At 53.7% G+C, this 27605-nt stretch overlaps 10 protein-coding genes across 10 annotated transcripts; 9 read left to right on the plus strand and 1 right to left on the minus strand.

The window, feature by feature from the left end:
• Positions 1–53: 53 nt before the first annotated feature.
• Positions 54–5768, plus strand: QC761_0068820 (uncharacterized protein). Its single transcript, XM_062872682.1, has 6 exons — positions 54–727; positions 788–2709; positions 3393–4052; positions 4112–4148; positions 4206–4991; positions 5052–5768. Exons 1-6 carry the CDS (start codon positions 522–524, stop codon positions 5341–5343), a joined length of 3903 nt encoding a protein of 1300 aa, XP_062732508.1. The 5' UTR covers positions 54–521; the 3' UTR covers positions 5344–5768.
• Positions 5769–6198: 430 nt separating this feature from the next.
• On the plus strand, positions 6199–7194 carry QC761_407320 (uncharacterized protein; the record flags this gene model as incomplete). The annotated part of the gene is made up of 1 exon (XM_062879017.1): positions 6199–7194. The coding sequence occupies one exon, from the start codon at positions 6199–6201 to the stop codon at positions 7192–7194; it is 996 nt and encodes a 331-aa protein (XP_062732509.1).
• A 376-nt stretch (positions 7195–7570) lies between these two features.
• QC761_407310 (uncharacterized protein) lies at positions 7571–10088 on the plus strand (the record flags this gene model as incomplete). The annotated part of the gene is made up of 2 exons (XM_062879016.1): positions 7571–8809; positions 8865–10088. The coding sequence occupies exons 1-2, from the start codon at positions 8483–8485 to the stop codon at positions 10086–10088; spliced, it is 1551 nt and encodes a 516-aa protein (XP_062732510.1). The 5' UTR covers positions 7571–8482.
• An 89-nt stretch (positions 10089–10177) lies between these two features.
• SEC13 (GTPase-activating protein S13) lies at positions 10178–11593 on the minus strand. The gene is made up of 4 exons (XM_062879015.1): positions 11407–11593; positions 11250–11297; positions 11063–11178; positions 10178–11000 (listed from the first exon to the last, which is right to left on the minus strand). The coding sequence occupies exons 1-4, from the start codon at positions 11407–11409 to the stop codon at positions 10253–10255; spliced, it is 915 nt and encodes a 304-aa protein (XP_062732511.1). The 5' UTR covers positions 11410–11593; the 3' UTR covers positions 10178–10252.
• A 156-nt stretch (positions 11594–11749) lies between these two features.
• On the plus strand, positions 11750–14038 carry QC761_407290 (uncharacterized protein). Its single transcript, XM_062879014.1, has 2 exons — positions 11750–12308; positions 12358–14038. Exons 1-2 carry the CDS (start codon positions 12189–12191, stop codon positions 13402–13404), a joined length of 1167 nt encoding a protein of 388 aa, XP_062732512.1. The 5' UTR covers positions 11750–12188; the 3' UTR covers positions 13405–14038.
• Positions 14039–14245: 207 nt separating this feature from the next.
• Positions 14246–15160, plus strand: QC761_407285 (uncharacterized protein; the record flags this gene model as incomplete). The annotated part of the gene is made up of 1 exon (XM_062879013.1): positions 14246–15160. The coding sequence occupies one exon, from the start codon at positions 14246–14248 to the stop codon at positions 15158–15160; it is 915 nt and encodes a 304-aa protein (XP_062732513.1).
• An 8-nt stretch (positions 15161–15168) lies between these two features.
• QC761_0068880 (uncharacterized protein) lies at positions 15169–15613 on the plus strand (the record flags this gene model as incomplete). Its single annotated transcript, XM_062872683.1, has 2 exons — positions 15169–15246; positions 15308–15613. The coding sequence occupies 2 exons, from the start codon at positions 15169–15171 to the stop codon at positions 15611–15613; spliced, it is 384 nt and encodes a 127-aa protein (XP_062732514.1).
• Positions 15614–16059: 446 nt separating this feature from the next.
• On the plus strand, positions 16060–16823 carry QC761_407280 (uncharacterized protein; the record flags this gene model as incomplete). Its single annotated transcript, XM_062879012.1, has 2 exons — positions 16060–16262; positions 16316–16823. The coding sequence occupies 2 exons, from the start codon at positions 16060–16062 to the stop codon at positions 16713–16715; spliced, it is 603 nt and encodes a 200-aa protein (XP_062732515.1). The 3' UTR covers positions 16716–16823.
• Positions 16824–17388: 565 nt separating this feature from the next.
• On the plus strand, positions 17389–20372 carry QC761_407270 (uncharacterized protein). The gene is made up of 6 exons (XM_062879011.1): positions 17389–17818; positions 17886–18220; positions 18291–18297; positions 18357–18659; positions 18712–18867; positions 18918–20372. The coding sequence occupies exons 1-6, from the start codon at positions 17699–17701 to the stop codon at positions 20184–20186; spliced, it is 2190 nt and encodes a 729-aa protein (XP_062732516.1). The 5' UTR covers positions 17389–17698; the 3' UTR covers positions 20187–20372.
• A 155-nt stretch (positions 20373–20527) lies between these two features.
• MLP1 lies at positions 20528–27013 on the plus strand (the record flags this gene model as incomplete). Its single annotated transcript, XM_062879010.1, has 3 exons — positions 20528–21056; positions 21120–26378; positions 26439–27013. The coding sequence occupies exons 1-3, from the start codon at positions 20774–20776 to the stop codon at positions 27011–27013; spliced, it is 6117 nt and encodes a 2038-aa protein (XP_062732517.1). The 5' UTR covers positions 20528–20773.
• Positions 27014–27605: the final 592 nt, after the last annotated feature.

Genomic DNA, 27605 nt, shown 5'->3' on the forward strand with positions numbered 1-27605 from the left:
GAAAAGTCCCATATTGAACCCTCGATATGAGTTAGAGCGATCTGCCGATCTCACGCTATGCCGATAATGGTACAGCAGTGCTCGATGGCTCATGCTGTGGCTGGTGTCAGAGATTCTCAAAGACTTCTCACAAGTACTGTAAGACGGCCAGACCATTATCCCGCACCGAAAGACTCAAAAGAACTTGGTGATTTGGCTTCCAGAAAACCAAAAAATAAAGGAGATCAGTGTTCCACTGGAATCCAAGAGATCGGATGCGCTAAACCCCCGCGTTCTGGAGTTGGTAAATGCCCCACAATCTCTATTCGAGAGCTCTCACCGCCTTCCATATTTGACCCTCTATCATTTTGGAGTCAGCCTAGAGCAACGGCCAGCATGTGCTCATTCACAGTCGAATTATTGCCAGTCTCCAAGCACCATCGAATCCTTCAGCATTCAACATTCGGCAGCCATTGACCATCACAACACACAGCATTGCGACAGTCAACCCCATTTAACGATAATCGAGGATCACCATCTCCATGTCCTACAAGCGTTCGCGCGCCGCTTACGAAGCCGACCTCACCACCCAGCAATCCCCATACGTCTTCTTTGGGACTCCGCTCCCACCACTTGATCCCGATGTGCGAGACGACGGCTCCTACGTGCCAATATGGAAGCAGGAGGTGAGGGATGAGCGCGGGCGCAAAAGGCTCCATGGCGCCTTCACCGGAGGCTTCAGTGCAGGGTAAGCGTCCAGCCCTTACCCAGTTCCCTTATGCCCAACAGGCACCGACCATCTTCTCAGATATTTCAATACAGTTGGCTCCAAAGAAGGGTGGACGCCCTCGACATTTGTATCTTCACGTACGAACCGTTGGAAAGATGACCCGAAATCCGCTCAACAACGTCCCGAGGACTTCATGGACGAAGAAGATCTTGCCGATGCCGAAGAGGATCGGAGAATACAAACCAAAGCAGCCTTTGCTGGCCTGGGCTCCACCGAAAATGATGCGTCAAGAGCCACAGGGCTTATGGGCCTGTTCCGAGCTACCGGGGAGACAATGGGCGAAAAGCTACTGAAGAAAATGGGTTGGAAAGAAGGGCAAGGCATAGGTCCCAAGATCAGACGGAAAGCTCGCCTCGAGCTTCGTAGCGATTCGAGCGGCCCTGGAGAGACATATTTGTTTGCTCCTGAGAATGTGCCGATGATCTCCTTTGTGCGCAAAACAGATCACAAGGGATTAGGTTATGGAGGCCATGCTAGACTGACACCTATTGGATCTTCCAACAAAAACAACAGCGCCAGTCATTCAGATGACGAGGATGACGACGAAACTATGGGTGGCTTTGGAAAGCCTCGATTTACACTTCCGACAGACCGCAAGAAGAAAAAGGACAACAAGCCGCGAGGTGGCATTGGCATAGGCATCCTGAACGACACGGGCTCTGATGATGAGGATCCCTACGAGATTGGGCCCAAGATATCCTACAACCGAGTGGTAGGGAGTGATAAAAAGAAGAAAAAGGCGACGGCCACGATCAATCCTGCTGTCAAAGCGCCCCTGTTTAGGCCGTCGAAAAAGACAGCCCTAGAGAAAATCGCTCTAGGTGTGCGAAAATGTCACGATGGACGACTGCCCCTCGGTGGCTTTGTGTTTGGCAAGGAACCAGATGCGCTGACCTCGGCTATCAGCAGCGAAGGCAAGTACCCGCCTCCTCAGGTTCCGCCAGGCTGGGTCTCTTCGAAGAAATCCAAATCCCCAGCGGGCGGTCCGGCGGAATTTGTATCAGCAGCAGCTGCCGCAAAGGCCTCGACGCTTGATCCAAAGTCCCGCGCAGCCATCCTCGGAGAGAAACAACTACCTGGAAAGTCAGTTTTCGACTTCTTGTCTCCTGCCGCTCGAGAACGGCTGGTTGCTGCTACTGGCCGAGCCGATCTCCCTCAAGCCAAGGGCGAAGTCCCAGCGGAATATGCGCTGAGTGAAGAGGAGCGTATGAACGAGTTGCTGAGTCGCGTTCCGAAACTCGACAAGGAGACAGCTGTCGCTGCTATTTCCAGGGGAGTCAGCAGTGGAGCGCCATATGCGGACGACGAGAAGAAACGAGCGAGATACATTGCTTTCCTCGAGTATCAGGCTGGATTCAAACCCACCCCAGGAACCCAGCCTCCAAAAATGAACAGCGAGGACTGGCTGAGAGAGCTGACCGAGTTTTACAACTGCGCTCGAATCTTCAAGCCGATGACTGGCTTCATGGCCAGCAGATTTACCACGTCTTCAACAACGAAACCAGGCAGCAGAGGTGAGGCTGGTCAGAAGGATATCCTCTCCAAGCCTCCGCCAAAGCCCCAGGACCCTGCCGAAGAAGCAGCGAAGCTTGGTATGTTTGGACCCATGACGAGGTCTGTTACCGACTTTCATCCTACACGCCTTCTGTGTAAGAGATTCAACGTCAGACCACCGGAGCATGTCCAGCCAGATGAGGAGCATTCCACCAAACAGGCTCCTGGCGGCTCGTCAAGGTTTGATGTATATCCCGATCAACCGGTCTTTAGGCCTGAGATTTTGACAACAGGTGTTGGTGTGGGGATAAGTCGAGAGAGTTCCAATGGTGACGGCTCTGGCAAGTCAACTCCTGCTCCTGAGCCAGCGATGGTAATAGATCCCAGCAGAAATGAAGCGCTGGAAGGGAAAAGGGCAGGAGAGGATGTGTTCAAGGCCATCTTTGGTGACAGTGATGAAGACGACTAGATAGACCTATTACTATTAATCCTGTACGTTATATGTTCCGCTATGGACTGAAGCTATCCATCATTCACAGTGATCCTGGTCCAATATGGAACGTCGCCTGTGTTGAGGTGATCAGATATGCAAATTGATTGGTCAGTGCTGGTGGGCGGCTATGGGCCCCACCTGCAGCGTGAATGCTCAAGGCAGTCGCCAGGAAATTTGTTAGCAGCAATTTAGGGGCCCCAGCGGCCTAATGTTGGGAATCCCTGACATGGAACGGGGGACCTTCAGCTACCAAACGACCTTTTTTACTTTGTTCTATACTTCGAAGAGAAACAATTATTCTGCTGATCCATTGTATTGATCTCTCCTATGAGTCGTCCTTCTCGTCTGCTTGTTAGATAAGACTTTCGGCTGGTTTGTCAAGCAACACAGTTGCGGGCCACCAATCTGGGCATACCATCCATTCAATTTCCAGCATTCATCCGCCCATCTCTCCTGAGCAAGGCGACCAGGTACCCCAACCGAACCACTGCTACCTCCCGACGACAGAACTCCATCAAAGGTCGCGCCCACACATCCCCAGGGACCTCACCTTGCACCGTGTCAAGACATAGAGCCGCGCGAGCGCAGCACAAATACCCCACAGTCATATCAACAGGCCAGCAAACACCACGGCAGTGACACGAGACCGCCTCGTCAACACCAACACTAGCACCACCTCGTCCGACTCACGGCCGTCCAGCCGCTCACCCACCCAACCGTCGCCAGCAATTGACAAGCTATCCGACGCCGTGGCTGACCCAGACTTGGTTTGCTTCACCGACGAAGTCAACGTTGAACTCCTCCACCACCGACAGGCACCCGACGAAGCTTTAGCATCAGGCCAACGGTCGCCGCCACCCCAGTACCCAGCTTCAGAGGCTTCGGCCAGCGGCTCCAACTTTCGACCGCCACCTTCGTTCCAGTCCCTCTTTGCGCTTCCCAACCCCGAGGCGGGAAACCACAAGGAGTCCGCCCTCGACAGCGACGAAGAGGAAGCCAATCCCAACACTGCCGCCGCCCCAGCGTATGCGCCGCCCGACAACCAGGTAGCTCAATCATCCCAAAGCAGCGCGTCCGTCGCCTCTCGCTTCCAAGACGAAACCAAACGCGCGCTCCCACGGGACAGCAAAGGCGAATCTTCGCGCAGCAAGGAGGAAGAAGCAGAACCACCACCAGCCTATTCGGAGGGATACAGTCCTCTCCACTCTTTTACCTACCTCATGGCTGCCGCAGGAGGAGAGTCGAGTATTATTACTCAGGTCCAGCAAGGGGGGCCGCCGATTAATACCCTGTCAGGTTGGTGTTTTGGGGTTGAGAAAATGAGATGGAACATGAAGGCTGACATGGGATTGTAGACATCAATGCCGATGAGACGATAACGATGGACCTGCGGTGAGATTGATCATGGTGATTGGGGGTGATGGGCATCGAATACTAACTTTTGCGAAGGGGCACCCGCTTCACGCTGTCCCGAGATGAGCTCTTGACGTTACCTGAATTCGTCCTGCTCTCGCTTTTCCCCAATGGCCTCTTCCCGGAAGGGCACATGGGCGGCGGCTTCCAAGAAGGCGACGCCGTTCAAGTTGATGTGGGTACCACCGATTCCAATTATTACTACGGGAACGACGAGGGCTATTATGGCAACGGTGCTGGTGTTGTTGGTGATGATGGCGGTGATGGGGATGGCGCTCTCTCCAATCCGATATATCAACAGCAACCACCGCCGGGTGAAGGAAATGCATATGACGAGGACGACGATCACATAGGCGCATCCGCTCCCTGTGCCGCAGTCACAGTCGTCGCAACCCCCACCAGCCAGAATGCTTCTCACATCCGCAGTGTCCTCCGCAATCTAGAAATATACATAGCTGACCATTATACTCACACACAGTACGACCCGGCTTCCCTGCAGTACATGCTTGACTTTTTCCGGGGTGTCGCTTCTTCGATTCCTGCCACCACCAGCGAAGACGGCAGCGATGTGGTGGGTGTTGATCCTGCTGCGCGAGAGCAGAGGGACGACAGCAGCAGGCGCGCGGGCATTATTGTCTTGAGGGAGGATCTTGACTTTTATGCGATCCCGCACAAGCAGGACATCGGTCAGGAAGAGATGATGGATGTCAAGAGGGCGGCGGCGAAGAAGTTGCTGGAGCAGGGGGGGATCTTTAGCGGTTTGAAGAAGAGTGATGAGCCGGGGACGACGGAGGCGCATTTGATTGAGATGTTGACTGCCGGGTGTGTTCCCCCCCCCCCCTTGATAAGCGATCAAGAAATTATGCTAATGATGAGGTACAGTGGTTTTAACCATGATGATCACTGGGGTCATCGGGCTGGCGAGCCCAACAAGGCGGTCATCTGCAGCTTGGCGCTTGCGAGGCTGAGGTCGGATATCAGGGGGAACGAGATGGGGAATAATGCTGTGGGGATGGCGCAGAAGCTGCTGCTTTTCTGGCGGAAGCCGGCGAGGAGGTGCTGGTGGGAGGGGGTTGAGCTGGAGGGGGTGGAGGGGGTGCCGCAGGGGCAGAAGTTGAAGGTTTGGATTCGGAGGGTTTGGACTTTGGAGATGAGTGTGATTGGGTTGCGTTGAGGCCCGGGTGTATGAGGAGGGGGTGTTTCGCCCAGTAAACTGATGAGAGGCAGGGAGGGATGAGGAGATGATTCTGTTAAAAACTTGCTGACACATGGGTTGGGTTTGGTTAGTCTCTTGAGGAGTGTAGGTTGCGGGTTACTGTGGTGTTTTCTGTTTTCTTTCTCTTTTTTGTAATGAAGTTTGCTGTTGGTTTTTTATTTTACTTTTTCGTTCTTTTTCCCCAGAGTCGAAACAGCACACACACACAATTGTTTTTTTTTCTTTTCCTTTTTATATCCCGAATGCGAAAATGGGAGGTATACCTAGGTAGTTTGAGGGGAGGATGGGGTGAGTCCTATAAAGCGAGAAAACGATAGTGTATTTTTTGGTAATAATATCTATGATAGCGCAATGCTTTTGGGGATTATGGTGAGTGGTGAAGGAGAGGTAAGTGGATGAAGCACCCGGATGGAAGGACAGCGGATGTCCGAGTTGTTTCCGGTGATACAACAACCCTCGGCATGCGGCATCGGGACGGTGCTGTTTGTTCGGGTTGCCTAATATCCCAACGGCTCAAATTTGTTCCTGTGTCGTCGGTATTCTCGCTATAGAATTTCTCTGTCAAGAAGAGGGGAACTTGTTGACAGGATTGGGCACCTTCCTGTATGGGATAGGGTGACACTTGGAGTTGCTTGTGCTCCACTCACTTACACGTTTGACTTCTTGATATTGACAGATAGCCCATCACATCTTTCCAACCTACACAGTCTCTCACCAACCTTGACCCTTCTTTCATGTCACTGTCATTCTGCACCTCCCCAACAGCAAGTTTCCGTTTTCCAACTCATCTCCTGTGTGTTGTCCAAGACCACGATGGCGGAAGCAACCGTCCCACCACCACCGCCACCCGGCCTTTGGGTCCCCTCGATAACAATCTTCACCAACGACGACACCCTCGACCTAGAATCCCAATCCCTTTATTTCCAATACCTCACCTCTTCCCACGTCGGCCTCACAGGCCTTTTAGTCCTCGGCACAAACGCCGAGCCGTTCCTCCTCACCCGGGAGGAACGCTCCCAGCTGTTGCACCTCGCAAAGAGTGTCTGCCCCCCGGGATTCCCCATCATGGCTGGCGTTTCCGGCCACAGTCTAGCTCAGGTAAAGGAGTATATCTCCGACGCTCAGGACGCAGGGGCAGATTACGTGCTGGTCTTGCCGTGTGCGTATTTTGGGGCGAAGCCAGCTGTTGTGGAAGGGTTTTTCAAAGAGGTGGGGGAGTATGTGAGGACACTAGGAAGGGAAAGGGGGAGGGAGATGGGGGTTGTGGTGTATAACTTTCCCGGGGTGACGAATGGGGTTGATATGGACTCTGGGATGATATCACGAGTTGTGAGGGAGAGTGGGAATGTGGTGGGGGTTAAGTTGACTTGTGGGAGTGTGGCTAAGGTGACGAGGTTGGCGGCGGAGTTTGGGAGGGAGAGGTTTAGTGTTTTTGGGGGGCAGAGTGATTTTTTGATTGGGGGGCTCAGTGTGGGAAGTGCCGGGTGCATTGCTGCGTTTGGGAATGTTTTTCCCAAGGTTATTGGACGGGTTTATAGGTTGTGGAAGGAGGGGAGGGGAGAGGAGGCGTTGGTGTTGCATAGGAGGGCGGCATTGGGGGAGCAGGTGTTGAAGAGTCTAGGGGTTGCGGGGACGAAGCTGGCGGCGGGGATGTTTACGGGGGTGAGGGCTGGGGTTGTTCAGGAGGGTATGGAGGGGGTGGAGGAGAGGTTTAAGATGAGGGCACCGTATGAGGCTTTGGGAAAGGGGGAGAGGGAGAGGATTTGGGAGGGGTTGAAGGGGTTGGATGAGATTGAGAAGGGGTTGTGAGACATCGAGAGATTTTGGGGTGGTGTTGAGGTTGGGTGGAGTTTGTGATGGGAAATGACCGGTACGGGGTGGGAATTTAATGCCCAGAAGAAATATAGATAAACGGTCAAATTAGCTTTACAATTGGAAGATAAGAATTGGGTCGCCTAGCTGTCGATATAGTGTGATGGATTCTGCAGACACTGGCACAGTTCTCGGAAGGTCAAAAGGAAGCACACCCCTGTCTGATGCCAAGACAATGAAATCCAATTTTTGGTGGGCCAGCCCAAACTCCCCCGCATGCTACCCCGCGGCATTGGCTTAACACCGAGTTTGACAGCCCGGGCAGTCCCTTCCTCTGCTGTCTTTGATCTCTTGCGACTCCAAGTCCTGATTTTATTCATCTCATCTATGTTCTAATCATGTTTCACTATTCAACGTCACATTCTCCAGTTGGGCATGTAGTGCTGACCGCAACTCTAGTAGAGTCAAATCGAGATGATGCGTCGAGTCTCGGAGGTTGCAGGGCCACCTAGGAAATGAGGTTATCATGAGCCTAGCAGGAATGGATCTTCGAGGCCAGGAGATAAAAAAAAGGTACAGGCGGGACAGATCCCACTCCAGCAGCTGAGCAACCACCAAGCACCCGATGACATCGGAGCTATAAACCGACTTCTTGTTCATTGTCTTGTCGTCTGAAGAATAATCTAGCTACCCCAGGAACCCACACTAATTCCACTACTAGCATGGGCCGACTAGAGGTCGTATCAGCTACTCTAGAACTGGGCTTTCGTAAAGAATCACATACTGGCTTGTGGCATAAAGAAGAAGCTGAAGAAATAGCTGTCGGAGGCCGTGAGGACAAGTTGTGGCCAACTCGGCTATGCGGCAGCTTCCCTCGATGGCATGAGAGGCAAGACGTGGAAAGACACTCTGGGCAACAACAAACGTTTATAAGATCCCAAGACTCTGGGCAGTCGTGGCAGATGGGATCCTTTCCAGTCACATCCTTTCATCATGCACGAGAAAAGAGGGGAGCGTAAGGCGCCATGAGGTTTCAACCAACAATGCTGTCCTTGGCAGGTAATCCATATCTTTTATGGGCAAGGTGGCTGACGACGACAGCATACACCCACCAAGACAAACACAGCTTGGCTTCCACTGCCGTTGTGTTTGTATTGCTATCTGGAATAAGTATAATAAGCACTAGCTGAACAAGGCTGGAACTATGGATCTTGTATCTTTGTTGCTCCCCCACGCTCTTGCTTTTCTGCAATTGAGCATCAAGTGATAGCCTCACTTACTTGTAATGCATTTCCAATCCACCACCGCAGCCTTGCTGCTGCTGGGCGGTGTTCAAGCGCAAACTACGCTGCCACCTCCGCTGACTGAAACGTCATCGTCGGAGACATGCGCCATCAGCTTGACGCCGAGTTATGATGTTACCATAGCAAAGGGCTGGACGGCGCATCTGCTTGCTCGAAACCTCGGCTTCGCCCGTAGCATCAAGCTTGATGGCAGAGGCGGTCTCCTCGTTGTTTCTGCCCAAAGCGGCATCGTCCACCTCAACGTCACCGACAGAGCAAGCACCTGCCCCTACGTAATCAACAACACCACCGTCATCGAAGACGAACGAGTAAGCCCCCTTATATTTCCCATTTTATCCTCACCATCACTAACAGCCCCTCCAGCTCAACCATGGCATTGAACTCTCCCCCTCAGGCCGCACCCTTTACGCCTCCTCCCGCGAAAGCGTCTGGGCATGGGACTACGACCCCTCCACCGCCTCGGTGTCCAACCGCCGCGAGATAATCACCAACATGACCAACACCGACCACGTCTCCCGCACCCTCTTCCTCTCCCCCTCCCACCCCGACCTCCTCTTAGTCTCCCGCGGCAGCGCCTCCAACATCGACCCCTTATCCATCCCCTTGGAAAACGGCATCTCCCAAATCCGCGCCTTCAACATCTCCAACCTCACCTCCACGAGCCCACCCTACAGCTATCCCTCCCAGGGCCTACTAATCGGCTCCGGCCTGCGCAACTCAGTCGGAATAGCCGAGCACCCCATCACCGGGGGTGTATTCAGCGTGGAAAACAACATCGACCAAACCACCCGCCTCGGCACGGACATCCACAACGAAAACCCAGGCGAAGAACTCAACTTTCACGGCTTCCTCAACGGGTCCCTACCAGAAAACCGACACCACGGCTACCCGTTCTGTTTCCCGTTGTACAACAGAACCGACTTCCCCGACCTCAACACTCTGACCACGGGGGATCAGTTCTCCCTGAATCAAACCGCCGAGTTGAACGATGAGACTTGCGCACGGGAGTATGTCCCCCCGCGGCTGACATTCAAGGCGCACATGGCACCACTGGATATCAAGTTCAACCGTGAGGGGACGAGGGCTTACGTCTCGTTTCATGGGAGCTGGAATCGGGATGAGCCGGAGGGGTATAAAGTCGCAGAGGTGGAGTGGGATGCCGGGACGGGGCAGCCAGTTCATAGCGCAAAGAGTTTGAATGCCGCGAGGGATTTGTTGAATACGGGGGATGTGCACCGGTGCAGGCCGGATGGGATTTGTCTGAGGCCTGTTGGGTTGCAGGTGGATGGTCGAGGGAGGGTGTTTGTTAGCAATGATTATGGAGGGGAGGTTTGGGTTTTGGAGCAGACGGGGGATGTGGAGGAGGAAAGTTGGGAGGAGGTGAATTATGGGGGGGATGATGGCAATGATGATGGAGAGGGGAATGGTGGTGGGAATGGTGGAACAGGAACAGATGGTGAGGAGCCGGCTGAGACTTCTAATCCTGCAGTGAAGGGGGCTGGAACAGTAAGGACAGAGGGGTGGGTGGTGATGGGAATGACAATTGTGTTGTCGTTTGTGGGGGGGATCTTTGTGATTGTTGCTTAGAGGGGTGACACCCCCCCTTCTTCTCTGTTGTTGATGGTTGACATACACGACACGACGTTCCAAGCCTGACTTTTGCTGTCATCTCAAACGCACTGCCAGTAAATAATAATATTTCTAAACCGCGCACCACAACGCCCGCCATAATCATTACATCTCACGCAAAATTACTCCTCAATGGTCTTGACGCACTCCCACTCGCCCTTAAGGTTCTCCTTCCACAAGGTAACCTTGTTATCCGCCCCGCTGGCCGCAAGAACGTTCCCGCTCAGGGACCAGCTCACGCGCCAGACAGCAGCATCAAAGTTCAGGACCTTGAAATTCCACTGCCCGGGGCTGGCAGAGTCAGTCGTCCAGATCCGCACTGTCCTGTCCTGTGACGCAGAGGCAATATAGCTCTTCTGAAGCACCGTTGGGCTCCACGCCACATCCCTGACCCAATCGGTATGACCCGCCAAGGGCTCTCTCTCTTGCTTATAGCTGTTCGTAGCCGGGTCGTACGCCCAGATCTTGAGCTGGTTGTCGGAACCGCCAGTTACAAAGCGTCTGTTGCCGGCCGACCCTGGGCCGGGGTTGCTGCTGACGATGCTGCCGGGTGTGGTGGCAGGCGCCCAAGAAACCGAGTTGGCACCCAGACCGTGCGCGTGGAAGCTGCTGTGCTCCCAGCTGTTGTCCTTGAATTCGAGAACGCTGACGTTGCCATCGGAGGAAGCGCATGCGAGGAGGCAACCGGCCTCGTGGGGGGACCAAGACACAATGTTCACGCTGGCCTTGTGGAGGGCAAAGTCGAAGATGCGCTGCCACGAGCCGTTTTGCTCGCGCCAGATGAGTACCTTGCCGTCGTAGCCCGCGCTCGCGAGGATGTTGCCGTACTTGGGATGCGCCCAGGACACGCACCACACTGCGCCCTCGTGCCTAACCACGACCTGTCAGCATCGGGAATTGGAAACTGCCCGTGCTCGTGACGGGAAACATACCCCTTGAGTGTCTCGATCAACCGTTGTGACTCGCCCTCAATCTCGAAGATCTTGATGGTGCGATCCGACGAGCAGGTCGCTAACCTTCGGCCGTAGTAATCCAGGACGGCATCGTGCTGCCTTGCGTGTCAAATTCCAGAATCAAGGGTAATCGGTAGAGCTAATCGAGGAATCGCGGGGTACGTACGATCATGTCATCGTGACCGGTGTTGCTGATAACCTGGGCGCCCGCTGTCTGAATAGCTCCGGCCATGGTTAGCATTTGTCCACTGGGTTGGGGTCTCTCCCCTGGCTGGCGAAGCGAACAGCAGAGGGGCGGTGGGCGGAGGAGAGGGCGGGCGAACCATTTTGTAGGTTTATTATTGTTTGTCGGGGTATTTTATTGTTCTCCCAATCAGGTATTGTTTAAGTGAGAGGAATGCGGGAGGTGTTGTGGTTGTTTTGGGGTCGCAGATGGGATCGAGAGGACAGGTCGGTCGCTGGAGGCCCAGGAGCTGGTGCCCTGCGTATAGCGTAATGCTCGAACCTACCCCTGTGTCCCACTGTCCAGCTGGCAAAGAAAATCAAGGTGAGCTCGGTATGGCCTTGTTGACCTTGACTCAGCGTTGGTCTCACCGCAGCCTTGCCCCACCCGAAATACCCCACACACATCCCGGCCTGGGAATTCGCCCTCCACTCCCGCATGCGTTCACAAGCTGACTGAGCCACCGACCTTTCTCTTCGAAGAGTTCGCAACACCACAAAACACCGACTTTGGAAGGACCAAAACACTCGTCTCATCCTTCAGAGCCTCGGGAGAGTCTCGTGACCAAGTGGGTCCCTTTCAATGGCGGTTTGGTCAACCACAACAATAGAATAATGCCTTATTTTTCTTTTTCCTATTCATCCCAGCATCAATAGTAATAACCGCCTCTCAAAGAGAGGTTCCCTTTTTGCCTAAGACATCCAGGGACCTCGGCTTCTTTTCGTAACTTGCGAATATCCTCACCACTGCTTTTCGCCCCCCGGGTTCCCATATCACATCGTCAATTCTCCTTCTCTCTCCCTCCAAGCCAGTCGCTCTTCTCCAGAACAAATCCGAGTTCCGAACCGTTCAACTCAGCGACTATTCTCTCTAGTCGTCAAGATGGCTGACTCCATGTGCGGCCCATCCAACGGGGCTAAGAACCTGCTCGCGCATACCGACCGCGATCGTACCCTGCACCAAGATCGGCTCGTGAATGCTCCTCAGGCTGGTCCCGGAGCTGTGAGTATCTCCATCAACTGCTATCGACATTTTACTAACCATTCGACAGTCATTCCGGTCGCAGAATGCCGGTCCGAGCAACGCTGCCCAGAGAGCCTTTGAGGGTTTTCAGCAGGGTGGTCCGGTCAACGCTGGCTTTGAGAACGGCCCTCTGCTCCCTGATATGAACCCGGCTGCCCTTCATCGCCCTCCTATGGCCATGTCTCCTGCTCCGATGGCTGCTCGCCTGGCCGCAGAGCATCATGCAGCTATGCGCCTCGAGTCGCCCGCCACCGGTGGAGTCGGGAACCAAGCCTGGATCAATGAGTTTGCCAGCATGAAGATTGCGAACGGCAGTTCGGTCCAAGCTGGTCAAACCCCAGGGATGGCGATGAGCCACCCTGGTGTGCCTGTTGTTCAGCAGCCTATGATGCTCCCCACCACAGGTGTCAACAGTTTCGCCCCTTACCAAACTGGCATGGCCTTTCAGAGCTACCTACCTGCTCTCTCCGCCCCCATGACCCACAGCCAACTCCCAGGTCAAGAAGCCACCGCCGCCGCCGCTGTACAAGTCGAAAGCGCCGAGGTCAAGGACGCCTTTGCCGATCTATTCGACCAGTACGAGCAGCAAGCCGACCAGCTGACCGACTACCAGCGTCAGGAGCAGGAATTCGAGCAGGAGCAAGCCAAGTGGATGGCCGAGCATGGACCCAAAGCCCTTCCGCCTACCGATGCCGAGATGGGGGCGATCAACTCGGAGATGGAGCGGATTGCCGACGAGCAGGAGGAACACGCCCGTCGGAGGGAGAATGCGGACCTGGCTCGGGCGGCCGAGGATATTCTGAGGGCTGTTAGTGGCAACAACTCGGACAAGTTCAAGCACTCGAATTTTTTGGAGTTGATGAGACGGATTGCGGCGAGTGAGATTGTGGTGAATGAGGAGAATTTCATCGATGCGGATACGGGGGAGAAGATTGAGACGGGGGATTTGGTTGCTGAGGGGCCGGTGAATGGCAGCGGCAGCAGCGGTGACGGCAATCCTGTGAAGGGGGAGAGTGGTGCGGTGGGCGGTGGTGGTGATGTGCCGCCGCCGCCGACTGCTCCGGCGAGCGCCTGATTTCCTTTTTATTTTCGACAACAAGTTTGATGATCTACTGACAACATACAACAACGTCCTGTCGACATGACCCCATGACCAACCACCACCACGACAACCCACGACCTTTTGACGACAATAGTTCTTACAGCAGTGTTATTTTACGTTTTTGCCTATGGATTTTTTTGTTATTGTTTTTTTTTACCTCTAGGCGAGTTCATGCTTTTGGCTTCTTTTGCTCTTTTTTTTTTCATAGTTTGTTTCCTGATATTTTTTTTTCGTTCTTCAAATCAAACATTTGTATTTTTTTCTTCCTGTTTATTGTATTCGTTACGATGGGGAGATGAAGAGATGAGGAGATGAGAGGATGAGCATGTGTTGTTGATGACGATGGGGAATCATGATGATGATGATGAGCAACCAAGCAAGCATCATTACAGAAGAGCATTAGCATCGTATTGTACTAGATATTGCATTTGAGGTGGCGGCGGCGGTGGTGGTGTGGTTTGATAAGTGTATGCATTAGCATAGGGAACATTGTTATGGTCGTGGGTGTGGTGGTGGTTTGGGGGTCATGGTGGTTTGGTTGTTGCTGATGGTGGTAGGATAAATGTTGTTGTTGTTGTTGTCGACTCTCTTGACTCCTGGGTTTGTTTCTCTCTCTCGCGCGCGCATTGTGTTGTAGACGAAATGGCATGGGGGGTGCATGGATTTTGGCGTTTTATTCTCAAGAGGGGGAAAAACGAGGGTGGATTGTGAACCTGGGCTGCTTACAGGATAAAGGGATAGATGATAGGCTTCATGGCCGACGGAATATCACACTTCTCGAAACCTTTTCGAACTCCCATGTGCCGTGAAATGAATGACAGAGAATGGGATTCACAACTGCTCTTTTGTGAGGCCCCACCTGCAGCCCAACATCTCTGTGGTGGAGACCCTCTCCCCTTTCCATCAACACTTGCTCCTGTCTCACCTCACCACCACTCACTACCTACCAAAAATGGAATCTCTATCAGGTCAAACACTCCTCCTCCCTCCCACAACCCACTTCCTCCGCACCTGGAAATCATCATTACCTCCCCAATTCCCTCCTCCCGCCCCTCACCCCTTGCACAACCGCCTGACAGAGGAAGTCATAAACCCCATCCTTTCCTCCCTCATCCCCCAGCCAAAAGCGCTGCAAAAGGCTATCGAGTATGACACCGCTTTGTTGGTCTGTGGGCTGTACCCTTCTCTTGCGGCCGGATCCGAAGATTTTGAAAAGCTGAAAACTGTGGCCGTGTGGGTGGTGTGGATTGTGCTTTGGGATGATGCTATTGATTCTGACTCTTCTGGGGGTATAAACGCGAGGGAGTATGTGGAAGTGTCGAAGCGGTATGTGAGGTGGTGTTTACTTCGGGAGGAGGAGGAGGAACCGGACGCGCCGACGAAGGTTTGTGAGTTGATGAAGAGTGCTGGGGGGAGGTTGAGGGGGGTGAATGGGTGGGGGGAGGGGGATGTGAGGAGGCTGTGGGGGGTATTGGAGTGTTATATGAATGGTTGTTTGGTGGAGTATCGTGTTAGGATGTCGGGAACAACGGTTGCCGAGTTGAGGTTGTTAGGGGATGAAGTAGGGGAGCAGGAGTTTTGGGCTTGGAGGACGGGGACGAGTGGGGTGGCGGCTTTTTGTTTGATGGGGCGGGTGATGAATGGGGGTGAGGGGTTGTCGGGGGAGGTTTGGGGGTGGGAGGAGGTTAGGGGGATGGAGATGATGGTTATCAAGTCTTTTGTTGTGTGAGTTTTGAGATGTGGGATGGATCAAGAGTGGGAAGGCTAATGATTGGGGCTAGGGTGAATGAGCTGTTTTCGTTGAAGAAGGAATTGGTGAGTGGAGAGGGTGCTTGGATGGGTCGAGAAAAGGTTGCTGATATGAGATGTTGAGCAGAAAGATGGCGCGGCTATGAATTTGGTATCGATAGCTATGCACGACCGGAACCGTGATCTCGCGGGTGCTGTGGGGGGGATTTTGGGAGACTATGGGCATTGGGGCTGTGAGTTTCGGAATCTCGCTACTCGTTTCCGAGCAAGAGCGAAAGAAGAGCATGGAGGTGAGGTTATGGAGATGGTTGAGAAGACCATCGAGGCCTACGAGGCGGTTGTGACGGCTATACTAGAATTCTCGGTCCAGAGCCCAAGGTACGGCATAAAACAGTACCAGAGGGAAGATGGGTATTTTGAGATACCTCTATAGGTAGTGAAGTGTAGAACAAGTGTCTCGGCCCGGCATCTTGGCGGTCCCAACCCGGCGGGGCGGATCGGCTCCGCTTGCTCCCGCTCCGCAACGGAGGACCGGACCGACCATCGGGGACTTTTCTGTGAGATATCAAAACAGCTACGCAGAACAAAACAAACCATCGGGTTTTTGCAACAGAAACAAAATCAGGTCCCAACGCATATCTCGCCAGAATTTGCATCCTTGACATCAAATAACTGTCCTTCTCCACGCTGTTGCACAACATCTGGACGGATTGCGTCATGGCAGACTTTCATTATTCGCTAGGATCCCACGGGGAAGGGCTCCACAATTGTCCACGCATTACCCTCACTCAGCTTCATCGTCGACTCACAAATCCAGTATAAAACCGCCTTCTGCCGACCTTCTAGAATATCGATCGTGTTCTCTACACTCGATTGCAAATGTCAGAGACATCAGAACAGAAAATGGCAGACGCACTCGAATGGAACTACACATCACCCTTGGCGGGGTATGAGAACTCCCCTCCTCTTCCCGATGAGCGCACCGATGACGGCAAGAGCTATGTCAACAACCAGACGGGTGTGAAGAGTGTGGCATATGAAAGGTTCATTGAGCCGTTGGATAACGGTCGACGGGGTGGTTTGTAAGTTCTCTTTCTGTTCCCTCACCATGACCCACATCACTCACTATCCCCAGCGACATTCATGTCTATTACTTCCAAAACAACCCTCAACAAACCCAATATGCGAGAGAGCTCTGGCAGAGAATCCGGCATGAATTCCCAGAACTACGTATCTATACCTTCTGGGACCGCCCTGTGGGACCGCATCCGGTCGCTATGTTTGAGGTGAACTTGTTCACTCCTGCACAGTTTGGAGCCTTCATTCCGTGGCTAGCGATTTGGAGAGGGCCTCTGTCCGTGTTGGTGCACCCCAACACTACTCACGAGGATGACGTACCACATGAGTTGGAGAGGGAGCTGAAGAATCATACCGAGAGGGCGATTTGGCTGGGGGAGAGGATTCCGCTTGATGTGGGAAGGTTCAAGAGTTTGGTGGCGGCATTCAAGAGAGCAGAAAGTAATAAGGGGGAGTAAGCGGTGTTGTAAGGAGCGAGGTTGGATATTTTGACGAACTGAACGACTGTTGGTTATGTTATGATGATCTCGGGTTAGGGTTTAGGGAATGGGACAAAAATAACCATGGCTTGCAGGTTGAGGGCTTGCAGATACGGTGCTCCTGCCATTTCTCTAAGCGCGAGTATTGCCGACTGTGCTCTTGCAGAAATCCGATCTCTTCAGCTGCTGAAGAGTTCCCATCCGCTCGATGTTGCACCAGCTTTGGCTTCTCAAAGATTCCTTCTATCGGCGTCAATTTCCCCCGCAGCTGACAGGCAAAGATCGACACGCTCATGCACGGGGAAACTGGGGTCTTTTGGGCATCTCAACTCACACAGCAGCAGCCTTCCCAACAGCTCAGTGGAAACCTCATTTCGAACAGAATAATCACCGAGACCAGATGTCATGATGTCTTCTCTTGGAACACAGACTATTTTCATCCGCAATCGAAAAGAAGTTAAGCCCAAAGCTCAAGCCACACATTTTCCCATGTCTTATCGCTTCCCGCCCGACCCCCCATTGGGCTGCCGCCTTTTCGGACCTAGTCTCCCATTGGTGGCTTCGTTCAAGAGCATGAGCTTGAAGTTCGGTTTGGGCTTTTCAGCTTGCAGGGGTCTCAACACCAAACCGCCTCTCCGCGGTTCACGGTACCTGCGTTGTCTGCAGTCCTTTTGAGAAAAGATGGGGAGCAGCCTGGTCCCCACGCGGCACCCTTTCTGTAGCATTTGCTCGCTTCCCTCGTGACATGAACATGGATGGGGCAAAAGTTCTCTAATCTGGACGGTCTCCTTTTCTCTGTTTCTTTCTACCTTACCAACCGTGGTACCCATTCGGCTGTTCACACATAGCAGAAGTCACATCTGCATGTGAGGGGATTTGGTGGCACTCTGTTGGGAGAGCATTAGCGACTCCAGCTTCCATCTTTTTGAATATACTGTCTTATCTTGTTGTCGACTATCAAAATGGGCCGCCGATATCCCCCGGCCTCGATGCTGCTCGCCCTTTTGCTCTCTCAGACAATCACGCTCGTGGTGTCACAGTCGGTTGTCTACGTGACAGACTTGACCATCTTCAACTCTCTTGTACGCGCATCTTATCTCAGCTCCCAATGAATAGGGACCATATCTGATTAACTGCGACTCACGACAGGCACCATGCGCATCATGGGCTGTGAGCTACAACATCCAGGGTCTAACGCGGAACGCCTGCCCGCAAGCCGTGACAGAGCTTCAATCGTGTGTTTGCAGCAAGAACAACAACTTCGCCTCTATAGCGTCGGATATATCCTCTAGTGTCAGGTTAACATGCGGATCAACAGCGACCGAGGACCAGTCCTCTGCGGCGACTGTCCTGAGTGCCTACTGCAACCAGGCAACACCTGTTTCGTTCCCTTCTCCAACTGCCGTGTCTGTGGCAATCACTGATATCGCTGAGATGGATCTTTTGGCCCCATGCGCAAGGACGGCCTTAAGCTATGCTGTTCGGTAAGTCTCGTCGCACGTTCAACTTTCCTCGTGCTGCTTGGGGATGCTTTGCTGATATCGTTGTGAACAGAAACCTGGTAGGCCAAATGCACAGTCTTTCTAACGCAGTTGGATACTAACGATAACCGGTGAATAGAGAGGGAAATGCCCAACAGATAACGCAGGCTATGCGAGTTGCGCGTGCTTCAAGAACCAGAACTCACTCTTGGTGAGCCAGGAAATCAACACCTCAGTCAGGCGAGCGTGCTCCTCCAACGCGGCCGATGTGTCGTCTGCCCAGGCCATGTTTGCTGGCTACTGCGGCCTGAACAACGGAACCTCGAACTTCCCCAAGCCGACAGACCCGCCTGGTGCTATGACATATTATGTCACCGACTTGCCGCAATTCCAGACGCTCGCTCCCTGTGCCGCCTCAGGACTAAGCTATGCTCTCCAAGGGGTAGGTAGATCGGATAGGACGAGACAGAACAGGTGCTGACCATGGCTGGTAGCAAACGCGAGGGCTGTGTCCTGCTGGCCCCAAAGCATTGGCCTCGTGCGCTTGCTTAAAGGAGGGGATGACACTGGAGCTCTCAAGGGAGATTACTTCAAGCGTGAAGGCATATTGCAGGTCGACAGCAACGGAGGATATTAGCTCTGCTATCTCGGTAGGTTTTCAAAGTCTTTACAGATGACAAGCCCGCTAACATATTTGTAGGTTTACAACTACTATTGCAGTGCCGCCGAGAACAAAGTGACGGCCGCCGGAGTCACAAATTCGGTTGACCAAACATATGCAACTGGGGTTTCTGGCGGCGTCCCCAGAGCAACAGATGGCCCGGGTAGCTCAGGAGGCGGGAGTAGTGGTGGCGATTCAAACACAGATAACAACTCCTCCAGGACTAATCTCGGCATGATCATCGGCATTGCGGCAGGTGCCATCGGAGGCATAGTTCTCCTGGGTGCTCTGATCTGGCGTCTCTGCAAGTCCTCCCGGAACCGTCGAGAACAAGAGCGTTTGGCCGCGCTGGCTGCTCCACCACCCCAACCGTCGGTCGAACCCAAGCTTGCTCCCCCAACATACCGGCCTTTTGCGAGTCCCATTGCCGCCGTCAACAAGCCAACATTTGCGTCTGACGTCGTTGCTGCTCCTCCGCCGGTGGACTCACCAGCTCCGAGCTCGACACTGCGAGTAAATTCACCTGGAAGAACAGATAACGTATCACCAATCTCGACCACAGGGCCATACTCACCCCCGCAGAACCAATCTGCGGTCCACAGCGCGCTCTTCCCGCCAACGCCAGGCACCTCAGAACTTCACGCTCAAACACCGAGCCCGTACAATTCAACTTCACCACCAAACGCACCCGAACTCCACGGCCAAGCAGTTGCTTCCTCTCTCTACCCACCCATGCCGGGCACATCCGAGCTTCAATCGCAGAACACTCAACCAGTTCTCGCTCCGCCAAACCCATATCACTCCCCAGCACAGCCAAGAGCCCCAGAACTGTACGGCCAGGGAGCCCCCCAAGCCAACAGACCAGAACTCCAAGGGCAAGGAGCCATGGTGCCGCCTCCACCACATGCTCCGGAACTGTATGGTCAAGGAGCACCGATGGCCAATAGACCTGAGCTTGCAGGCCAAGGGGCGATGTACCCGGGGCAACCTCACTCACAGAACATGTCGGAGCTTCAGGGGCAGGGGTCACATTTGCATAATGTGAATATGAACAGGCTGGAGCTCCAGGGTCAGGGGATGATGTTTGCTCCTCCTGCGGCGCCGGGGACGCAGGAGCTGCATGGGCAGGGGGGACAGTATGGGCAGCCTCAAGGGCAGCAAGGAGGAGGGTTCCAGCCGTATCAGACTGGGTACGTGCCGCCACAGTCACAGCAACCGCAGGCGCCGACTGGACAGGCGTCGTGGCAGGCGGGCCCTGTGCCGGGGACGTATGAGATGGATGGGGAGGCTTATCATCGGGGGAGGTGATCTGGGCTAAGTAATTATGCGAGGAAGGAGAGGTTAGACTTTGACTATTTCAGTGTGTGATATTTAGCGAACTGGGTTGATAAGTTGAATTCCATTCTATAATGAATATTGGGATGGTTCACTGTGGTTGTTGAATTTTAAAGTGAGTGCTGCTGAGAAACCATTCAAAGACGGCCTACTTTTATCGAGCTCTTGGCGCTGTTTTTGAACAAAGAATTGGCGAGGCTGGCTGTGGTCGAACGGGCGATGCACAGACCACTCATACCAAGCGCTGTGCTGTCACACACTCCACTAGGTCCCCACTTTAAAGCGCGACTGGTTCCTGGCAGCAGCAGCCTTCCTCCGAAAACAGTCGAAAAAGAAGTCACCAACCACAACCCGCGACCTTTCCATTTGCATATCTGAATCAACAACACCCATCTCGTTTACGGAGTACTTCATCTCCCTCCGGCGACCTTCATCGACTACGACTCGCCGCCTTCGATTGGCCCCTCTTTCTCGATCGGTCTTAACCACGGGCGGATTTAAACCAACAAAGCTCCTTCTATGCGCTGAGACCCAGGGCAAACACGCGAGCAGGAAACACCATGGCCGCGGCCGAGGTGGACTTGGGGTACTTGACGGCCAACGCCGGCATCCCAGAGCTCGACCTCAACACAGTCGTCACCGCGCCGACCCCAGAGCTTGTCACCTCCATCCTCCAAGCTGTCCTCACCAAGCTACGCGACTTGGAGCAAGAGAAATTCCAGCTCGAGATTGAACTGGAAGGCGCTATCCGGGGTTCGGAATCGCGCTGCGAGCAATTCAAGGCGACCTCGGAGAAGGCGCTGAAGGAGGTGGAAGAGCTTCGACAGAAGCTGCAGAGTGAAGGTTTGTTTGCGCGCTGTTCAGCTGCCAGATAGGCTGAGCTTGGCTGACAATTCGAAACATCAGAATCTTCGAGACGATCAATCGAAAATGAGCTCCAGGCCCTGAAGTCATCCGGATCAGCATCGCAGTCCGAAATTGACACATTGCGCGCTCGTATTGCTTCCCTCGAGACATCGAACCGCGAGACACTGGCCATCGTCGACTCCAAGACAACCGCCAATGCCACCCTTGCTGAAGAGCTCCAGAAGCAGCATCAGAAGATTCTGAAGCTTAACTCGGAGATCTCTTCGCTAAATCAGTCTGTCCAATCGGCTCAGACAGCCGCGAACTCGGCCAAATACCGGGAAGAGGCACTCAAACAGGAGCTTGAACTTGCTAAGAAGAACAACGAGTGGTATGATGCCGAACTCAAGACAAAGGCCGCTGAGAGCCTCAAGTTCCGAAAGGAGAAGGGCGCTCGTATTGCCGAGCTCCAACGAATGAACGAGGATGCGAACTCGACCATCGAATCGCTCACTCGGTCTGAACAACAGCTGCGGAAGAGGTTGGATGAAGCTCAGTCAAAGGCGGAGGAGGCTTTGAGCAAGGTCCAGCAGCTTCAAGAGTCCAATTCCCGTGCCGAAGAGAGCTTCAGGCAGGAGCTTGAGTCCCAGAAGCGTCTCGTCGACCTCAAGGATCAGCAATCAGAGACTCACCGCGAAAGGCTAAAGGAGGTAACGGATCGTCTGGAGCAGGTCAAGGACGACCATGCCGAGGAGATGCGCCGTGTGCGCCGGGAACTTGAGCAGGCGAAACAAGATCTCACCCAAGCAGAGCAGCAAACACAGAACCTGCAGGCCGAGATCGATCGTTTGCGCGTGTCCGCCGTCGAATCCGAACAGTCTCATGGCGAAGCGCCGCAAACTCCAAGGGCCAATGGTTCTTTTATGGTTCGTCCGGGATCTCCATTCGGCACGCCACTCTCGGTTCGCGGCAAGCGTGCTACGGATACTCTGGAGGAACTTCTCAAGGTCAAGGCTCAACTCACGACTGAACAGCGCAAGAACCAAAAGCTTCAGCAGGATCTCGACGACGTGCTTGGTATGCTGGAGGCCAAGGCGCCAGAGTTGGAGGAGACCTTGGCTCAAAATGAGGAGCTCAAGGCCGATTTGGACAAGTACACCGAACTGTCGCAACAAGCATGGGAAACAGCCGAGGCGGCCAAGAAGGCCCAGCGTAAAGCTGAGGCTACTGTCGCATCCATCCAAGCAGAGAACAAGATATTCCGTGCTCAGGTCCGTGACCTCGGCACCCAGGTTCACGTCCTTGTCTTCAACGCCCATGCCCAGGAGAAGGGCATGGATATGTTGACTCCGGACGAACAAGAACAGTTTGAACGGATGCAGCGTGGAGAGATCAGCGAGAACGCACTTGAGGATATGTCCGACACTCACCGCTTTATCACAGAAAGGTTTGTGGTCTTCAAGAACATTGCTGAGCTCCAGCAAAAGAACGAGGAGCTTCTCAGAATTACTCGCGAGCTCGCCAACAAGATGGAGGATGAGGAAGCAAATACCAAGGCACGGGAAGAGGCCTTGGAGCTGGAGAACCCGCAGGAACTGCACAATACCATTCGCCAACTTCAAGAAGAGATCCAGACGCTTTTGGTCAAGTCCAGGAGCTACGTTCAAGAACGTGACATGTTCCGTCGGATGCTGCAGCAAAAGGCCGACTCTGCTGAAATCAGACAAGCCCTTGGTATCGCCGGGGACGGTGGGCGTGAGGTGCTTGCTAGCATCGAGCAACCTGCTCAAACCGACGACAATCTTGTGCAGGCCTTTAGGGATCTGCAAGCTCAGTATGACGCATACCGGGCCGACCAGTCTGCTGACAGAAACGCCCTCAAAGATCAGATCCAGAAGCTCTCCTCCGAGAAGGCCTCTCTTCAGAGCGAGATTTCACGCGTCTCCAGCCAGCTTACTCTTGCTGCCGAACGCTATAGCATTCTTGAGTCTAACTTCAAGGCCCTTCAAACCGAGAAGCAGGAGATCCAGAAGAGGAATCAGTCTTTGTCGGAGTCTGCTGCCAAGCAAGACTTGCGGACGCAGCAGGTGGCTGAGGATCTCGTTGAGGCTCGCGGGCTTGTCGAAAGCTTGCGGAGCGAGAACGCCAATCTGAAGGCTGAAAAGGCATTGTGGAAGACAATTCAGGAAAGGCTTAGCGGCGACAACGAAAGTCTTGCGCAGGAGAAGACCAGACTTAACAATCTTTTGTCAAACCAGCAATCGCTGCTTAATGAACGGGAACTTAGCGAGTCGGAAACCAAGCGCAGACTTCAGGGTCAAATCGATGCCTTGGATGCCGAACTTACCACAACCAAGCGAAAGCTTTCAGAAGAGACAGATGAAGGACGCAGGCTTCAACAGCGGAAGGAATACGACGCCCAACAAGCCCAGAAGCGCATCGACGAACTCTTAAGCGCCATTTCACAAGTCAAGCAGGACAATGCCCAACTCAAGACAAGTCGCGACCATCTTCAGGCTCGTGTGAGCGAGCTGGAGATTGAGGTCAGGAACGCCCAAGAGCGTGCCGAGAGGCTTCGTCCTCTGCCGACTCCCAGACCAGGGACGATACACGACCAGGGCGGTATCAGTGCCGAGGCTCAGGAGCGCATTGATGAGCTGGACAACGAGGTTCAGGATCTCAAGAACCAGTTGGATTTGGTCAATATGCAGTTGGAGAATGCCAAGGAGGAGGCCGAGCGATACAAGACACATGGCCAATCCCTTGAGGACGAACTGAACACTCTGCTCGAGACTCAACAGGAATTCACGGCGGAGTGGGAGAAGGACGCGAATGCTAAGGTGAGCACAATCACCGAGTTGGAGCAACGCGTGGAGGCTCTCACGTTGGAGCTCGGTGCTTCGAATAACGAGCTTAACAAGCTTCGCGATTCGCAAGCCGATGTCGCGCGGAAATCGGAGGAGAAGGAGCGCATTCTCAACAGTGAGATTGCCCGGCTCAAGAGCGAGGAGGAGAAATACAGGGAAATCGCCAAGTATCATCAACAGGATCTGCGCACTCAACAGGAGATCACCGTCAAGGCTCAACAAGAGTATGAGTACGAGTTGGTCAAGCACGCTGAGGCCGCCAAGGCCCTGCAAGATATTCGGACAAAGTTCAACGAGCTCAAGATCGAGTCTGGCAAGTGGAAGGCTGAAGCTGAGTCGGCTAAACTGGCCCTGCGCCAGAGCGAACAATCCTGGGAGGAACGCAAGGTACAGCTTGAGCAGGAGATCACTGAGATCAAGGCTAGAAAAGAAGACGCCGCGGCGCAGAACAAGCTTTTACACCAGCAACTCGACAGTGTCACTGCCCAGATTGCCGCCCTTCAGCAGAACCGCGCGGACAGTGCTGGTGATGTCTCCGCTGGCGCGATCGCTGACACCGCTACCGAAGGCCTCAGAGAGCTCAACAACTACCTGCGCCGCGAAAAGGAGATTCTGGAAGTGCAGTACGACATTAAGCTGCAGGAGGCCAAACGTTTACAGCAACAGCTGGATTACTCCCAATCGCAACTCGATGAGACACGTCTCAAGCTTGACCAGGAGCGTAGATCCAACTCGGATAGCTCACGCAACTCGGCTACGCACAAGGAGATTATGGATAAACTCACTGAGCTCAACATGATCCGCGAAAGCAATGTCACACTGCGCAACGAGAACCAACGTACCCAGGCTCAGCTTGAACGCAAGACACAAAAGATTGAGGAGCTGGAGGCCAAGATCCAGCCTCTTGAGGCTCGCATCTCGGAGCTTGACTTTGACCGCAACTTCAAGGAGCAAGAGATCAAGCAGCTCCAGGAAGCCCGGGATAGCCTGCAGAAGAGAATTGAGTCTATTCTCAGCAAGTATGGCCAGTCTGATCCCCAGGAGGTTGAGCAGCTCAAGGTCACGATCATGGAGCTTGAGACGGAGCGTGACGCTCTCAAGGCTTCGGGGCAGGCTTTGCAGGAGAGGCTCAAGGAGGCCGAGCAAACGTTGGAAACCAAGTCGAACGAGTGGAAGGCCCTCAGAGAGAAGTTTGCAGAGGACTTCAAGGGACGCTATAAGGCCATGAAGACGGCGCGCGATGAGGCTATTAACGACAAGGCTGTGCTGCAGGAGACGATTGACGGCCTCAACGCACGCTTGGCGGGCGTCGAGCAGGAGCTTACTACGACGAAACAAGAGTTGGCCACCGTGACAGAGAAGAAGAAGGAACTTGAGCAAAAGGCTGTGGCTCCAGCACCAGTGGCTGCTGCCCCGGTTTCAGTATTCTCGCAGCCAACCGAAAACGGCGACAATTCCGAACTGGTTGCACAACTCAATCAGCAGCTCGAGAGCCTCAAGTCAGAACTGGAGGCTGTCAAGGCCGACAAGGCTGCCACCGATGCTCAAATTCAACAACTGCAGACGGAGCTCGCGACTGCTGTATCTGAGCGCGATCAAGCTAGGGCTGCTGCCTCTGGTGGTGATGTCACAATGGAAGACGGCCCTTCTGCGGCCCCTGTTGGCAGCCTCACTGATGAGGAGCGCAAGGCTTTGGAGGAGAAGATTGCTGCCGCCGAGGCCAAGGCTGCTGAATTCGAGCAGAAGGCCAAGGAGTTGGAGGAGCAATCCGACGCCATCGTTCGCACCCGGTCCGAAAAGATGAAGACAGCCCTTAACAAGAAACTGCAGGAGTCCAAGGAGAACCTGGAAAAGCAGGCTCAGGAGGAGAAAGCCAAACTGGAGGCCGAGTACCAATTGAAGTTGCAGCAGGAGATTGCTATTGTCAAGGCTGAACAGGTTACCTCGGCACCACCCCAAAACGGCGTTCCGTCTACACCGGTCAAGCCGGCTGGTGAGCAGCCACCAGCAACACCAGTCGTTGGTACTCCTGGCTTCGACATTGCGAACATTAGTGAGAGCCAAGTCCGCAGCTTTATTGCTAACAATACTGTTGTGGCCAACATTGTCAAGTCCAATGTGAAGAAATTGGTGGAGAAGGCAAAGGAGGCTACTGAGGCTTCGCTCAAGGCTGAATATGAGCAAAAGATTGCCACCGCCAAGGAACAGGCGTCTGCGCTGACCGAGAAGAAATCAGCTCTGCGTCTTAACATGCTCGACAGGCAACACAAGACTGCGCAGGCCAAGATTCAGATTGTTGAGACGGCTGCGAAGGAGACACCTCAGCGTCCTGTTGTGGAAGTCTGGGAGATTGCGAAGGACGCGAAGCCTCCGGCGCCAGCTCCTACGCCTACTCCGGCCCCTGCGGCTCCGGCTGCGGCTGCATCTGCGACGGCGCAAGCTGCTCCTGCAGGTATGTTTCTTATTGATGCCGTCGACGTTTTGCGAAGACAAGATGCTAACACCACAGTAGCCACCCCAACGGAGGAGAAACCTAAACCTCCGGCTCCTCAGATTCCCAAGCCAGCATCCACAGGCATCCCAGCACCTGGCTCAGCAATCCCAGCTCCATCGACAGGTCCCGCCTTTGCCCAAAAAGCAACTACCACCACTCCAGCGCCGAGCAATTTGCCTGTGGTCAACCCCTTCGGTCAGCCAGCTCCAGCTGCGCAAGCCCAGCCTGTTCAACCTCAACAGCAACAACAACAACAGATCCCACAGCCAGCAGTTAGAACTGGTATCCCATTACCCAGAGGTGGCGCTGCCGCTGGCCGCGGAGGAAGGGGAGGTGTTTACCAGGCTCCGGGACGTGGTGGACCAGGTGGTCATCGCGGAAGGGGTGGGTTTCAGGGTAGGGGAGGCGCAGCGGCTGCTGGCAATGCTGGCCACTTGAACCCTGCTGCGGGAGAGTTCAACCCGAACCCATCGGCTGGTAACAAGAGGCCGAGGAATGATAGCGAGGTTGGGAGTGGGGAGCGGGGGGGGAAGAGGCCTAGGGGAGGGGGGAATGTTGGTGGTGGTGCTGGCGCTGGTGGCCAGCAACAATAGTATTATTGCGGTGGGCGGCTGGGGTATTATTGAGTCCTTCGAAGGGGTTTGAGGAACTTGTGTTGGGGATTGGGATTGGGAGGGGAAGGAAACCTGTATCATTTTCTTTGCACTTTTTTTTAACATGGGAATGGAGTCACCTGGAAAATTTTGGGAGAATGAGGAGTGGAGGGGTGTGATGATGGTTTAATGCATGTTTTGCTATGAAATGGGATGTTGTGATATTGATAAGGATAGGGAAAAGCGAAACTTTTTTTTTTTAGTTGCATATTGTTTAACTTGGATGACTGGAGTAATGATTTGTTTGTTTTTCTGTTGTGTTGAAGGAGTCAGGGGTAGCATGTTAACCCTAACCCGCGAGAGTCAGTCCATCATGTAAGTCGCCTTCCTGGCTGGGATCGTAGGTAGGCTGTGCAACAGTGTTTTGATGAAGATTAGCTAAATCCCAGATATGATGCGCTCATTTATGCTAGTGATTAGCTATGTGAGATGGTTGGGTCAAGTAAGAAGTTTACGAGCGGGCGAATATCAGCATAACGTTGTGATGAATGCCAGGGGTTGAGCAAGAAGGTCACATTAGCTTGGTGTCAGC

Source organism: Podospora bellae-mahoneyi, chromosome 4 (assembly GCF_035222275.1).
Source record: "Podospora bellae-mahoneyi strain CBS 112042 chromosome 4, whole genome shotgun sequence".
Classification (NCBI taxonomy): domain Eukaryota; kingdom Fungi; phylum Ascomycota; class Sordariomycetes; order Sordariales; family Podosporaceae; genus Podospora; species Podospora bellae-mahoneyi.